General features: G+C 41.3%; 1 protein-coding gene across 6 annotated transcripts in view; it reads left to right on the top strand.

The window, feature by feature from the left end:
* dot1l (DOT1-like histone H3K79 methyltransferase) overlaps window positions 1-16,192 on the top strand; it is a 49,649-nt gene that overhangs the window by 1,704 nt on the left and 31,753 nt on the right. For 5 of the 6 annotated variants that reach the window (XR_009768997.1, XM_061682849.1, XM_061682848.1 and 2 more), the window contains exons 1-4: window positions 1,638-1,957; window positions 12,694-12,737; window positions 12,830-12,904; window positions 15,557-15,620. Coding sequence is in view for 5 of the 6 variants with exons in the window: in XM_061682849.1 (XP_061538833.1) it covers window positions 1,877-1,957; window positions 12,694-12,737; window positions 12,830-12,904; window positions 15,557-15,620 (264 nt within the window). In the remaining variant the exon portion in view is untranslated. Of the gene's footprint in view, window positions 1-1,637; window positions 1,958-12,693; window positions 12,738-12,829; window positions 12,905-15,556; window positions 15,621-16,192 lie in introns of those variants that run through there. The other variant, XM_061682847.1, reaches the window with a different exon arrangement.

The raw sequence follows: 16,192 nt of genomic DNA, 5'->3' as shown, positions 1-16,192 counted from the left end.
CTCATGCAGCAAAGCTTTGGTGAGGGAGGAGGGATGTGGTCAGTGGGTTCACTGTGGCACGCCGCCATGTCTCCCCGACATACAGCGGCTATACAGTACACGCTGACGTGTTTATACACATATGGAAGCCACTGGAACTCTCCTCCTTCCCCCTCTCTGGGTTTTATTAGACACACATTTTGACTGGATTTAACTAGCTGTGTCGCCCACAGGGTGCCCACGATGTTATTTGATGACATGTCTGTGTGAAGATGTGCATTGTGGTTTTGAAACTGATTTGAGTTTACTAAGAGAAGGAGCCTGGGGACATTTTAAAGCCAAAAAGCACATCTTTTAGTCATTGTGTCATCATATGATATTGTTAAAATAATTTCAGATCTGGGAATCTCTCGAGCGCTTTAATTTGACGTGGGACTCATGGTTTGTTGCAAATAGATTTTTGTGATTTTTAACAAAAAAGAGTGGTGACATTACCCAATAGAAAAAAAAACACCTCTTTGGTCACTGTGTATATTGAATATTGACAAAATCATTACAACTTTGATCTGGGATTCCCTCATCATGCAATTTAATGAGGTATAAATGTGTGGTTTATTGCAAATTTGCTTTTGTGACTTTAATAGGAGGTGATTGGTGACATGTACAGTCATGATGTCAAACTAATCACAGATCTGGAAAGTCATCATCCTGCACTGCATTTCTTTGACGTGTGACTTTAATAAGGGGATGTGTGACATTACTAAAAAAATAATAATCATGTTTTCTGGTCATTGTGTCATCATATGATGTAATACTCACCAAATAATTCGATATCTGGGAAGTCTTAAGCATTTTCATTTGAGGTCTCAATGTGGTTTGTTTTTTTGTTGCAAATACATTTTGCTCCGTTTAATAAGAAGAGAAGGTGGTGTTCAGGCAAAAATATAAATACATTTTTAAAAAACAAGACATTTTTGTTAAAAGTGTAATGTCCAAGTTGCTTGCCTTTCAGCTCAGCTGTGAGCCCAAACAGCAAAAGAATGGCTTCTCCAGAAGAACAAATTCCAGTTTGGGATTTGGCCCAGGCCAGAGCCTAAACCTAAATCAAAGCATAGTTCATGCACAAGATACATTTAGCAGCACTTTTGTAAGGAGATGTGGTATGTGTTTTGGGCAGAAGATAGCCTTGGGTCCCTTGAAAGGCATTATATATATTATTCCATGTATTTGTGTGAATTTATCTGCTGTGTTATTTTATTGTTCAGTACTGTACTGTTATGCTAACAAATGTTCAACATTCTTTGTTGAAATTCTTGGAAAATGTGTCACTTATGAATGTTTAAAAAAATTAATAAAATATATTTTTTTAAAAAGCTGACATGTCAAAGCTGTTACTTAATCACGTCATTCTCGTCCCCGAGTGACATTTTGCCTTGAAAATAATTGTACATATTTTAAAATATTTTATGTTATTTGGACTTATTACGAACCGAAAATGAGTGCGAAAACTTGTCGTGCGTGTTAAAGAAAAAAAAAACAAACAATTGGCACGCCGCCATCCGCCGCCGCGGTTCCCCGGCTTCAAAGCACCTCCCCGTCGGTGACGTCACTCTCCCCTGTGTGTGGCCTCCTGCCATAGTTTTTCAATGCCGGGCAAGATGGCGGCCACACAGACGAGGTGTTATTGCCAGTGGTCATAAAGAGGGCATTTTTATTGACAATTCCTAACCGAGTCAGACGTCACCTTGCCCTTGTTACACGCCTCGACGCCTTTCCGGGGGGGGCATTTTTTTTCCTCTTTAAAACACGTTTTCAGCCACCTCAACATGTTCACGTTGTAGCTGGCGGAGAGCAGTCTACTCGCTAGCCGCAACCCCAAGCCGCCGTCAAGTGGAGAATGGGAGAAAAGCTGGAGCTCAGGCTCAAATCGCCGGTTGGAGCAGAAGCCGCTGGCTACCCTTGGCCATTACCGGTTTACGTAAGTGTTATTCATCAACATACTTTGGATTATATGTAGTGTATGTGTGTTGTGTGTGTTTTGGCTTTGTTAGCTAGCCCCGGTGCTAGCCACTTCCGAGCTCGGGCACGCCAGTGTGGTTAGGACATCCCTGGTGGTGTCAACTAAGCACCCGGTCGCGAACGTTCATCTTGAGTCAACTTATTTTGCAATATTGTCATGTTGATTAGAGCAATTGTTTTCAAGAGCCTTTACTAAATAACAATTAGCAGTACGTTGTGTATTTTTCTCAAGTGCATACCTAGATATGGAGCGCCAGTCAAACATAAATTAATTACTTCTGTCCCATAAATCTGTCATCGCTACTTCTCCCATGCTTTTTTTCTCATGTGCAGTTGTACAGATAAGGCAAGGCAACTCTGGTAAAATACACGATTCCTAAAAGGTTTGTGGTAATTGGCTTCTTGGCGAAATTTCAGGACGATTCCAAAATGTACTGGAAGTAGCAAAGTAAAAAGATTTGCCAAAAATGACAGTGTCAAAATGCTGATTCTGGATGGAGTAGCCACTTCAACCTGAGTACACCAAGAATTTGGAAAATTGGATGAAGGGTTGTAGAGGAATAGTTTTGTGTGTGTGTTGGGGGGGGGGGGAAAGAAACCTGTGATATTTCCTATAGAAAATCTGTTTTCAAAAATTAAACTGCATTTAAAATGCTCATTCCATGTTTTTAAGAAAAGACTGCGGCCACTCATCACATTACTACTAAAAGACCCCTGTAGATGGTGTGGTGGTGCATTGCTTTGGAACCAGCACAGCTTTTGAGTAGAAGATAGATTACGCGGTGACTCTCTCTGCTTGTGACGTTGATTATGAGGGAGAGAAATGCTAACACATTGACATCTGTACAAGTTTAGGCATCTTACACTCAGAGTATGTCCAAATTGCATAACCAGATTATTTGGTGTAGAATGGTAGTAGAGCATTGTGTATCGCAGTTGTGAGAAAAGATGACAGTTCATTGCGTGAATGACGAATGGCATGTAAAAAAAAAAAAAAAACAACTCCCATTCAATTCAAGCGGACAGCTGCGCCCACGGCGCCTTTCATAGTTGTATTATCTGTAAATAAATTTTGCCATTAAAACCCTTTCTGTCTTGTTTTTAATAGTTTGAAATGTCAAAGCAAAAAATGTGAGCATGACATTCACTCCTCTGCTTGACATGTTGCTTTTTATATAAAAAAAAAAACACATTTTTTTCGTCACTTTTCGGTCAGAAACTGGTATTTTTGGTGAAACCAGTTCATGTTTGACTGGTGATTATTACAGAACTGGAAAAAGATAGAATCCAACTTTTTTAATTCAGGTGGGAAAAAAGCGTGCTCATTGTTTTGGTAGGTTCGGTGCTTATATTGTCAGAAAACTCTGCTATGAAACGACTGGGAGTTGATTTGTCATCTTCAGGATATGTAAATGTAATTTGTTTACATTATTTTGTGCTTCACCACTGATATCCAAGAAAAATATTTTGTGTACTAGGTTTGAACCACTGCTGCACGAGACATATCCATCCATCCATTTTCTACACCGCTTATCCTCTCGAGGGTCGCGGGAGTGCTGGAGCCTATCCCAGCTAACTGCGGGCAGGGAAGTGTGGTACACCGTGAACCGGTTGCCAGCCAATCGCAGAGCACATAGAAACAAACAACCATTTGCGCACTCATTCATACCTACGGACAATTTAGAGTCTTCAATTAACCTACCGTGCATGTTTTTGGGATGTGGGAGGAAACCGGAGTACCCGGAGAAAACGCACGCAGGGACGGGAGAACATGGAAACTCCACAAAGGCGAGGCCGGATTTGAACCCGGGTCCTCAGAACTGTGAGACGGATGTGCTAAACAGTCGTCCACCTTGCTGCCACAAGACATATCGCCCTATATAGAAGTATTGCATTGGTATACTTTTATTCAGATGATAAATAATATAATTGATAAAATTTAGAGGGGGATCTAATTTTTTCTTAACGTGTTGCCGAGGTATTTGAAGACGACTGTATCGGCAGATGCTCAAAATCTAGTGAAAAAATGTGATCGGGTCATCATTGGTGTTGGTTTGCCGTAAATGTCAATGCAACGGCTTAAAAGTTAGACTAACCCTAGGTTATTAATTATAATTAATATAGACACTGACAGTTTTGGAATACATGAAAACAGTCCCTTGATAGCTTGGGCATGTGTCCCCAAATGTTTGTCCTCTGTTACACTGAAGTAGACTTATAGTGCTCTCAAGTACATGCAAGCATATACGTTTGTTTTTACTAGCTTAGACTTAACATCTGTTTTTACTTAACACTCACCTTTTTGTACATGGCCAAAGTGTCACGGCTGTTTTTGTTCTTAAGGCTGGATTTACACCGCGTGTCAAGTGTTCGAGTCCCGTCCGTTTAATGCCTATGTCCGTTTTTTGTTTTTTTTTTAAAGTCTATTTCCATCTACTGTCCATATTTAAAGTCACACACACACTTATAGTTTATATACATGTATTTTCTATTCTGCTTATCCTGTTCAGGGTTGTGGGGAGCCGAGCCAAGCTGCCTTCGGGCAAAATGACTGGTCGCCATCCAGTCGCAGAGCACGTGTAGACAAACAACCATTCACACCTGTGGAGTATTTAGTCTTGAATGAACCTAGCATACGTGTTTCTGGGAATGTGGGAGGAAGCCTAGACAAGCCTGTACTGGAGCATATTTATTCCTATCACATTTAAATGGTCTATGAATTTGCTGTAGTTTGCTTGGGCAGATGCGAGTATGAATATATTTGGATGATATCATGCTGGCATTGACGAGCTATATTTGATATGTGCATTTACGCTGCAATCACATTGGCACATACCTGATATGCATCAAATTTGTATCCATATTTGGAAGAGGGCTCATTCTGTTTTGAAGCTATACGATTCAATGTGTTTTTTCTATTTACGCTACTGTGACGCGAGGGCAGCTGCTATCGAATATTTTTAGAATAAAGTATTCTACCAATTATCCCATTGAGTAATCTGATAAAAAAATTATTTAAAACAGAATTCTGCATTATTAAATAGGTGCAGGTATTGTTTTTGTTCACTTGGGCTCGCCATTTTTATGTAATCAAATTATTTGAATTTCTCGATTAATCGTTGCAGCCCTACATGACTCGTATCCGAATTTGGATACGAGTCATGGAGCCATGCAGTGTAAAGGCAGCCTAAGACGTGTTTTGTTGACACTGAGTGGTTATTTGGTCCTTTTTACTTTCATTTGTCATCAAGCTGACTAAGACTAGTTGTTTGTTGGTGAGCTCACTGTCTAGGACCTGAGAAGAGGCGGAAAGGGAAGCGGTTGTCTTTTGGTCTGTGAAACGCATGAAGTGAACTGTTTCTATTCTGTCGTGCTTGCGGTGAGACAGTAAACCGTGACAAAAAAAATATGTAAATTCTCAGAATACTGGGGGGGGGAGCGTATGTTTCCTCTCCGCCTACAAGTATGGAAATGTAGTCGTCACAATCAGCCACTCCAGGCTGAGCTTGGTTTTAAATGTTGACTCCCCCTTTTACACTACTGATAACTCTCTCCCAACCGCTCTGACTGCCTCACCCACTTCCTTTTGTTATGGTCTGCATGGATACACGCACGAGAACAAGCATGGCAGGAATTTGCGATACGGTTGAGCCTGTGTGTCAGCGTAGCGTTACAAGCAGTCGGGTCCTAGTCTGAAGCACACCCCCAACTGTTTGCAAAGGGGCGAGACTTCCTCTCTGCTCCCCTTGTCCATATGGTCAACACAACAGAGGGCAGGATGGCAGTAGCAGTTGCATTCCAAAAGACATACCTAGTCCTGTTTGAAGGCAAACGTTTAGCAATTGATTCCACTCCATAACAGATGATTGCATCACTCTCATCCACATTGCATGGGCACAGTGTTGTAAAAGCCTTTTCAACGCGCACAATAAGACTATTGTGGTATACTTCGAGGCGCACACTCGTCAACCTCTTTGGATGCCCACACGCAACGACATCACATCACATTGACAGAATTCATAATAAATAAATGGGAGTGGGCTGCCTATCCCATCTGACTTTGGGCGAGTGGTGGGGTACACCCTGGACTAGTCGACAGCCAATCGCAGGGCACATATAGATCAGTGATTTCCAACATTTATCGAGCCAATGCACATATTTTAAAATAGAAAAATCTCACGGCACACCAACAAACAAAAATGTCACAAAAAGTGGATACATTAATTACTGTATGTACTTCCTGCCATCTAATAGAAGAGCATGTATTTGTTCTGTCACTCTGCCTCAAAACCACAGGGATCACTGGTGACACCACGGTGCATGTGTATTTCAAACTCCTCGCTATTTCGTGCAATTTTCATCATTCTAACTGCCCCTGAAAGCTGTGAAACTAATAAATCTATTATGGTGTTAAAAGGGATAAATAGATAAACATAGCTACATTATTTCTTGTAAATAAATATATATAATACCTTTTTGAGCAGATAAGGAATGGTTGATAATTTCCCATGGCACACTGGTTGGGAATGACTGATATAGACAAACAACTATTCACACTCACATTCACACCACCTATAGACAATTTATTATTAATTCACCTTACATACATGCTTTGGGTGTTGCAGGAAGCCAGTGTACCCAGAGAAGACCAACCAAATACAGGGAGAGCAAACTACACACTGCCTGAGCCGTGATTCAAACCCAAGACCTTTCCACTGTGTGACAGATGTGCTAGTATCCACCACGTTACCATGTTGTCATCTCACAAAATTAGTACGGTAGAACTTCTAAGGTTGAAATAAATGTGCTGGTCAAACACAAATTTAATATTTTGAAGAAATGTTCATAGGAAATAATGGAATGGGGTTACTAGTGTTCCAGAATGGAATGGTGGGCACCATAGAACCTTTATTAACTACACAGGCTGCCACTTGTCATTTTCACTCTACCACACAAACTTTACATTTTGTAATATAAAGGTCAAGCTATTTCTGTTCCATTCGGCAATAGCTGTCCCTCAGGATTATTTTGTCACTTTGTGCCCTTGAAAAATTAAGAGACTTTTTTTTTTTTTTTTTTTTATTAACCAAAATCGATCATCAGAAACTTATGTTGTCAGCCCTAATTTCCCATCATTTGATCGGATTCTGATTGAAATCATTTGGAATGAATATCTTTGTTCAACTTTTACACGAGACATGATATATTCCGATCAAGTGTATACATGATGTGCAGTACATTTAATCGGAACAGCCGTGTGACATGCTCACGTCTTCGTGAACATCACATCATTTATCAAGGTGGTTTGTTGTCTGTTCAGCATACTGTTTTTATACATTTATTTAAAAAAAAAAAAAACGCTTGATTAAAAACAACTTATAAGTACAACCCCGATTCCAATGAAGTTGGGACGTTGTGTTAAACAAATAAAAACAGAATACAATGATTTGAAAAACATGTTCAACCTATATTTAATTGAGTACGCTACAAAGACAAGATCTTTAATGTTCAAACTGATGAACTTGATGGCTTTTTTAGCAAATAATCATTAACTTAGAATTTTATGGCTTAAACACGTTCCAAAAAAGCTGGGACAGGGTCATGTTTACGACTGTGTTACATCACCTTTTCTTTTAACAGCATTCAATAAACGTTTGGGAACTGACACTAATTGTTGAAGCTTTGTAGGTGGAGTTCTTTCCCATTCTTGCTTGATGTACAGCTTCAGCTGTTCAAAAGTCCGGCGTCTCCATTGTCGTATTTTACGCTTCATAATGCGCCACACATTTTCAATGGGAGACAGGTTTGGACTGCAGGCAGGCCAGTCTAGTACCCACACTCTTTTACCATGAAGCCACGCTGTTGTAACCCGTGCAGAATGTGGTTTGGCATTGTCTTGCTGAAATAAGCAGGAGCGTCCATGAAAAAGACGTTGCTTGGATGGCAGCATATGTTTCTCCAAAACCTGTATGTACCTTTCAGCATTAATGGTGCCTTCACAGATGTGTAAGTTACCCATGCCATTGGCACTAACACAGCCCCATACCATCACAGATGCTGGCTTTTGAACTTTGCATCCATAACAGACCGGATGGTTCTTTTCCTCTTTGGCCTGGAGGACACGAAGTCCACAATTTCCCAAAAATATTAGAAATATGGACTCATCAGACCACAGAACATTTTTCCACTTTGAATCAGTTCATCTTAGATGAGCTCGGGCCCAGAGAAGCCAACGGCCTTTCTGGGTGTTGTTGATAAATGGCTTTTGCATAGTCGAGTTTTAAGTTGCACTTACGGATGTAGCGCCGAACTGTCCTTACTGACATTGGTTTTCTGAAGTGTTCCTCAGCCCATGTGGTGATATCCTTTACACATTGATGTTGGTTTTGATGCAGTGCCGCCTGAGGGATCGAAGGTCACGGGCATTCAATGTTGGTTTTCGGCCTTGCCGCTTACATGCAGTGATTTCTCCAGACTCTCTGAACCTTTTGATAACATTATGGACCGTAGATGATGAAATCCCTAAATTCCTAGCAATTGTACGTTGAGGAACATTGTCCTCAAACTGTTCGACTATTTTCTCACGCACTTGTTCACAAAAAGGTGAACCTCGCCCCATCTTTGCTTGTGAATGACTGAGCAATTCAGCGAAGCTCCTTTTACACCTAATCATGGCACCCACCGGTTCCTTATTAGCCTGTTCACCTGTGGGATGTTCCAAACAGGTGTTTGATGAGCATTCCTCAACTTTGTCTTTTTTGCCACCTGTCCCAGCTTTTTTGGAACGTGTTGCAGCCATAAAATTCTAAGTTAATGTTTATTTGTTAAAAACAATAACGTTTATCAGTTTTAACCTTAAATAGCTTGTATTTGTCGTGTATTCAATTAAATATACTTGAATATGATTTGCAAATCATTGTATTCTGTTTTTAGTTGTTTAACACAACGTCCCAACTTCATTGGAATTGGGGTTGTAGTTAAAAACAAGATCTCCGTTGCATATGAACTCCATCAGGAGCCGCCATTTTTACGCCATGCGTAAATCATGTCACCAGACATTTAAATCGTGACAAAACCTGTGCAGACAGCACTTTTCCCGGGTCTATTCCAAATGGCAAAAATTTACTTCTCAACAGTTTGGCAAAAGGAATATTCCACCCCTGTGAAACCGAATGAAATTCAATTTGGATTCGGCTTATTTATTCCTGATTGAGTTTTTTTTTATGGAGCATTTTCATTCGGTTACGGCTTCTAAACAGATTATAATCGAAATAGAAGGCTCCATGTAAACCAGGCTAGTCTTGCAGCTCCTTATTCTTTCTTTCAGACCCATGGTAATCCATAACACAGAGTAAAGAAAAACAATTTAAAGAGAAACAGGAAATTATAATACCAGTAATGATAATAAAAACAATGATTTTAAACGTAAAAAATAAGTACATGCCTAAGTTTTCATGATTTCAAAGGCATTAAAAAAAGTATTGTTTATTGTGATAGTTTCTTGGGAAAATATATCATTTTTCTAAAAAATTGTCGTGACAGGCCTAGCTGTGGGGCTGCTTCGCCACATCTGGTACTGGAGGACTTGACTGTAATCAGAAAATTATCAAGAGATTTTAGAGCAAAATGTCTTACCCAGTGTGAGAACACTTTGAGGCAAAGATCATGGGTCCTCCAGCAAGACAAAGACCCAAAGTACACATCCAAAAGCACACAGCAGTGGTTGAAAAGGAACAAATGGACTGTTTTAAAATGGTCAGCAGTGAGTCCTAATTTCAATCCAACTGGAAATCTTTGGGGGGAGCTGAAATCTGCCATTGGGATAAAGAACCCTGCAAATGTTCAAAACTTAGAACAAAAAATTGCAAAGGAAGAGTGGGAGAAAATACCACATGAGAAGTGCAAAAAGCTTATAGATGGATATAACAAATGTTGGAGACTGTCATCGCTGCCAAAGGGTGTGCAACCAGATATTAAGGAGTTATGCAAATTTTGCTGCAAAAGCTGTTTTCAGTTTTGTTTTTCTTTGAAATTACAATATCTAAGTTCAAAAAAAATATTTTCTTTAAATTACTTTGGATCTCCAATTCAAAGATCCTGACGATAAAAGTTTGTTACGTTTCCATTTGTTTCCGATGATATCATACAGAGATCATAAAATGAAGCGGTACCAACAATGGTGAGCAGTACTGTATTACGTAATGTCATGCATGTTGGTGGTTCGTTTTTCTTTTTTTCTTTTTTTTTTGCCACAAGGTCCGAATTGCATGACTTCTGAGATTCTACAGTGAACAGAATGGGGACAGTTTGCAGGCATTGGCCTGTTGCCCCTTGTAGCCAAGTTCAGTTCAGTTAAGTTAAACACACAGAGACGGAACAAAAGGTCTTTTTTTTTAATGACCTCTGTTATGAGTCGCTATGGAGAGGACAGCAGATGAGATATCCCTTTATTGTGCCCTATTGGCTGAATCAGTAAGTCTGTAGTCCATAATGTCGCTGACACCCTCACAGTCACACCCCTTTGAATTGTATCACTCTGCTCACAATATACAGTAAGAGGGGAGGGTGTCTCCCTTTCACCAGTTTATTTTTAGCCACGGCTCTCTGCTGGTGTTGCTATGTGCCATTCTGTGCGATCATGTGACTTCCCCCATATGGCATCCCGCATGCATACCGAACATTTTATATAGATTTATGTCCCGTAGTAATAGTGTTTTCGTATCAGACGGGCCTAGTTGCATGATAGCTAGTAGTTATGTTGATTATTTACTGCGCTGACAGAAATAGCCTGTCCTGTGCGTATTTGAATGTGCGCACGCGCAGTTTGTGATGTGTTGGCGGGCAATATTGAGCGGGAATCCGGGGTCCGCGAGCTGTTAGCCCAGGCCGCAGAACAGCTGAAAAATGGCAGGTTTTTCCCTCCTCGCCAGCCGCCTGGCTGTCCTTTATGTCCACCCCCCCCCCCCCCCCACGCTCCTCCGCCTCTCCTTGCTTTCGCTTTCTTTTTCCACCGCCTCACTTCTCTTCTCTGCCTTTCTCCTTCCCTGCGCTCCCTCCACCAAAGGCACTCCCTTGGACGTGCACCGCAGCGTGAGTAGGGAAAGTGGGTCAGTGGGTCAACTCAGGCTACAGGCTCCCACTGCCTGTGCTCTAGCTGCAACTTGAGTGCCCCGTTGCTCCCGTGCACTGCAGTCTAGATTATCATCTAGCCCTGCAGATGATGCAGTTTTATTAAGGTTGTCTGAGGATACCATGTTGCCATTTTAAACTACATGAAAGATTGGACAGAAGAGTTTTACCCCATGGGAAATAATAAAAATAGAAATAATGTTTCAGCGTCAAGCTGTCGCTATCATAGCACCTTTTCTAAATGTACAGGCAATTTTTTGTATTAACTGTCAACTGGTTGACGTGCGTAACCAATATAAAAAATATGACTTAAAATAAGTATTTGAAATTTTAAAGTTTTCTGCTCCTTGAGAGGCCTGTTTGGGGGGGACAAATTCTAAATTGTATGGTTTTGGAGGTGTATTTAACTTCAGCGTTTCCAATGTATGTTTTTTAATTTTCAATCAATTCTAAGGTGCCACTAATCTGTTTTAACTTAAGTTATGAGAGAATGCAGAGACTGTGACAAATGCAACATGGGCCATTGACAGCGGTCACCTGCTGTTATATTTTTAGTGCAGTATTCTTAAATGGGGCATTCGCACCTTTTCCCATTTCCATGTTGGATGTTCTTTATAAATGGAGCTGACATGGATTGCTGAGACTCAGACCCCTTCCACACGGAACAAGTTTGACCGTATCAGCAAAGGCTTTATATCATTTTACATTTTGTCCGCACGGTGCCAGCATTTTGTGAGCCAGAATACAATCAGTTCTGGAATCTCAAATAATGCTCTAGCATTTCTGTGTGTACAACATATACATATCTTTCCTGCAATGATTTGTCCCATTGTGTGACCATGCGCTAACACCGCCAACATTAACAACAACAACGGTGTATTATCGTGTTACGTTGTTACTGCAGAAAGTCTTCAGCGTGATACGGCTTTTCCAGCAAAATTTCCACACAAATCCAATCCAGACTGTGTCCTTTCTTCCTCACTTGACATTTACCTTTGTTGTTGTTCGTTTGTTTACATCGCATGGCTATTCTGTTTTTGATGACTTTCTGTGGCAGCGTTAGTGCCACGCAGGTCTGGCATATATAGTACAGCATTTTCCTGTGGACACACATATTTCTTAAAATTATTCTGTGTTTACATCAACTCTGTTTCCACATGGACATGTCCTGAGGTGTGTTCCAAAATATGCATGTTAGGTTCATTAAACTCTAAATTGTCCATAGGTGTGAATGGCAACTACTCCATTACCAGTCCGCCTCTTGCCCAACATCAGCTGGGTTATGACAAGCCGTGTTTGTGTTGGACTCAAAACGTTGCCGCAGCCCTCCATGTGTAATGACTTAGAAAAGCAAGCATGTCATTTGTAATCATTAACTAATTTCTTGTTTAGTGCCTCACTCTTGCCCGTGAGTAATTACATGAAACGCATGAGTCTATGCATGTGTAATCTTATTCTGTGACAGCTCATTTCTTAAGTGGTTATTGGCCATTCATGGTGTATTGTTTCTCCGAGTGTATGTTCCGGTTTGCAGTGATGTAGAAAATGACTTCTTTCTCTTTCCAGGATAAACACCACGATGCTGCCCATGAAATCATCGAGACCATCCGGTAAGTTTCGCCTCTTCACTTTGACTCAACACGCCATTGCTGTGTGACTGTCAGGTGAATCACTTTGTGACTAAATTGTACTTGTTTCCAAGGTGGGTGTGCGAGGAGATTCCAGACCTCAAGTTGGCAATGGAAAACTATGTGCTCATCGACTACGACACCAAGAGGTGAGCCTCAGAATGCATGGTTTGCACTGGGTCATGAAACCTCTCAGTCAATGTGGCTAAACAACAGTATAAAAATCTCCGAGCCACACGTGTGTACTTAGCCACATTCACATGTGTTTATGTGGCTAAACCTCTAGCAACACTTACTCAGGCCTCGTCACTGGGAATCCAATAAGCTTTTAACGATGGGTTCCCACTTAAAACCACCTAGTCCTCAATCAGGGCTGGGGCTGAACAATTTGGGAATGATGAAATTATATGAATAACAAATCTTTATTTTACTATTGATTTATAAAAATAAAAAATAAAAAAAAAAATCATCACAGTAGAATACTGACTGATTGATTTAACTTCACGCCTTGTGAACATGTAATATGAAAATGCTCTTGCCAGTATCAGTAGCGGTGCTATCAGTGTCAGCCGAGTACTGTATTTTCACAACCATTGGGCGCACCGTTTTAAAAGGCGCAGTTTCAGTTACGGGGTCCATCCATCCGTCCATCCATTTTCTACCGCTTATCCGGGTCGGGTCACACGGGTAGTAGCTTTAGCAGGGAGGCCCAGACTTCCCTCTCCCCACCCACTTAATCCAGCTCTTCCGGTGGGATCCCGAGGCGTTCCCAGGCCAGCCGAAGGACGTAGTCTCTCCAGCGTGTCCTGGGTCGTCACCGGAGTCTCCTGTGGGAGGGGCCATTGGGGTCGGGTGCAGTGTGAGCTGGGCGGTGGCCGAAGGTGGGGACCTTGGCGAGCCGATCCCCGGCTACAGAAGTTACGGGGTCTATTTCTGTATTTAACACATACATAAGGTATTAAGGCATAAGGCATACATGCGGTATTATTGGGCGCAGGCATGGTAAAACATATGCTATCTTAAAACATACAGTCGCATGCATGCACGCTAAAACAATGTTTTTAAAAAGGCAGTGGGAGCAAAACTGAGTTCGGTTGTACTTTATTGAAGTATTTAACAATGTACTCACGTTATTTTTTGATCAATCCTCATCCACAAATCCATCAAAGTCCTCATGTTCTGCATCCGAAAGGAACAGCTGGGCAAGTTCTCAATCAAACACGCGAGGTTCGAGTCAGTCTCGTTGCCATGCGGCTCCTCAGAAATGATGCTGGCTTTTACGAAAGCTCGAACAATAGTGCAAGCAGGCACGTTAGCCCAAGCATCCACAATCCATTCACAAATTGTGACGTAACTCGGCCGGCACTGCCTCCTAGTCTTAGTAAAGCTGTTTTTCGCCATCTGTCATTCATCGCTCCCACGCCGTTCGCAACTTCACTTGGAACGCCCTGTTTACACCGATGTCCAGCGGTTGGAGTTCATTAATCCATGTCTTGCCCAAGGACACTTCAACAAGCGGACAGTCGTAGCAGGGATTCAAACCTGTTCTACCTACTGAGCCAAAGCCACCCCAACATAATCCCATTGGTATCGCAAGACAAGTCCAGATCTGTGTGACAGACCACCAAGGACTCCACTAAAAGAGGTTTGATGAAGATAAATAAACTCAATTTTTTTAATGCAGCTCAAGATTCAAATTAACCTTGCTGGTTGCATTCCTTAACCGAAGAGCATCGACGTCCGTATTATTGGGAAGGTTTTATTTTGAAGGTGGCTTCCGCCGTGAATTGGCGACTTATTACCGTAATGCCTAGTATGAATTGATTGATTGCTACTTTACGAGTGGAGGCTGGCTTGACCGGCGCTATATACCGACTGGGGGCGTGCCTTTAGCGTCCTCCTTCACGTACACCCTTCCCCCTTTACGTCCGCATGCTGTCCTCAGCCACCTCCGCTTTCCCTCTGTTTAAGCAGCGTGTCGGCAGGAAATGCTCCCAGTCAGTCAAGCGGAGTGCTCATCACACAACAACATTTATAGATTTTGGAACTCTGTGCACACACAAGGCGCGCCGCATTATAAGGCGCCCTGGCCATTTTGGAGAAAATTTACGACTTAAGTATGCCTTATGGTCGTGAAAATACGGTATATAGAAGAAATGGAGAGTGAGTCAATTGACGCTTTTCATCACCAAGATGAGTACAAAAGCGGTTAAAATGGTAACCTATATTAAATGTTGATTGTTCTAACCAATTACAGTAAAAGCTATTCACAAGGATCTTAAGGACTTTATCGAGCGCAGGAAGTAAGATAATTTTCTCAAATTCAGTCTTTTTAGTTTATGATTATATTCAAAATCTCGGGTAAGTGTTAGTAGGCTAACTTAAGCTGATTTAAAACAAGTTTGAAGTAGTAAAGTAGTTTGTATGGAAGCCGCCATATTTTCAAGTGTCTAAACAATGACATCACTGTGCATTTACGTCAAAACCGAGCATGCACAGACAGAACGTAGCCTGACCATTCCGATTGAGCTTATACATGAGTTTTCATCCGTTTGAGGAAAGGAATATTCTACCCTTGTGAAACCGAATGAAATTCCATTCGGTATATTCCAATTGAGGTGTTTATATGGAGCATTTTTATTCAGTTCGGCTTCTAACCATATTCTAATCCGAATACAAGGCTCCCTGTAAACCCAGCAAATGTCCGGTCATGCGTTTCACTTCAGAGTTTATGCTGTACATTTCTGTCATACAAACGGCAACATGATGTCACTAATCTTCTATTGTTTTGATTGTAACAGTTATGAGAGTATGCAGAGACTGTGTGACAAATACAACAGGGCCATTGACAGCATTCACCAGCTGGTAAGCAAGTGAAATATGAAATGAATACAAAATCATCCCGACAGTCATGTAATTGTGAATTACCCCAATCCAACTAGTTCTCCTTTTTTTTTCTTAAATCCAATATCAAACATTCAGTTGTGGTCAAAGGTATACACTGGGGAACAATTTGCAAAAAAAAATTCTGTTGACTTAGATTTACAACGTCCGCCACCGGCGCCATCAACCTGCAGGGCACCGGTGGAAATTCAGCTACTGTGGGTCGAAGTCGAAGAAGAGGTGGAAAGCGGGTTCTTCGGCAGAAAGAGAAGAGGAAAACACAGAGCCTAGAACTGAATGTGGGGACTTTGAATGTTGGGACTATGACAGGAAAATCTCAGGAGTTGGTTGACATGATGATTAGGAGAAAGGTTGATATATTGTGTGTCCGGGAGACCAGGAGGAAAGGCACTAAGGCTAGAAGATTAGGGGCAGGGTTGAAATTATTTTTCCATGGTGTAGAGGGGAAGAGAAATGGAGTCGGGGATATTTTAAAAGAAGAGTTGGCTAAGAATTTCTTGGAGGTGAAAAGAGTATCAGATCGAGTGATGAGG

The sequence above is a fragment of the Phycodurus eques genome, chromosome 8, assembly GCF_024500275.1.
Source record: "Phycodurus eques isolate BA_2022a chromosome 8, UOR_Pequ_1.1, whole genome shotgun sequence".
Classification (NCBI taxonomy): Eukaryota; Metazoa; Chordata; class Actinopteri; order Syngnathiformes; family Syngnathidae; genus Phycodurus; species Phycodurus eques.
This window is presented reverse-complemented; position numbering and strand designations above follow the sequence as displayed.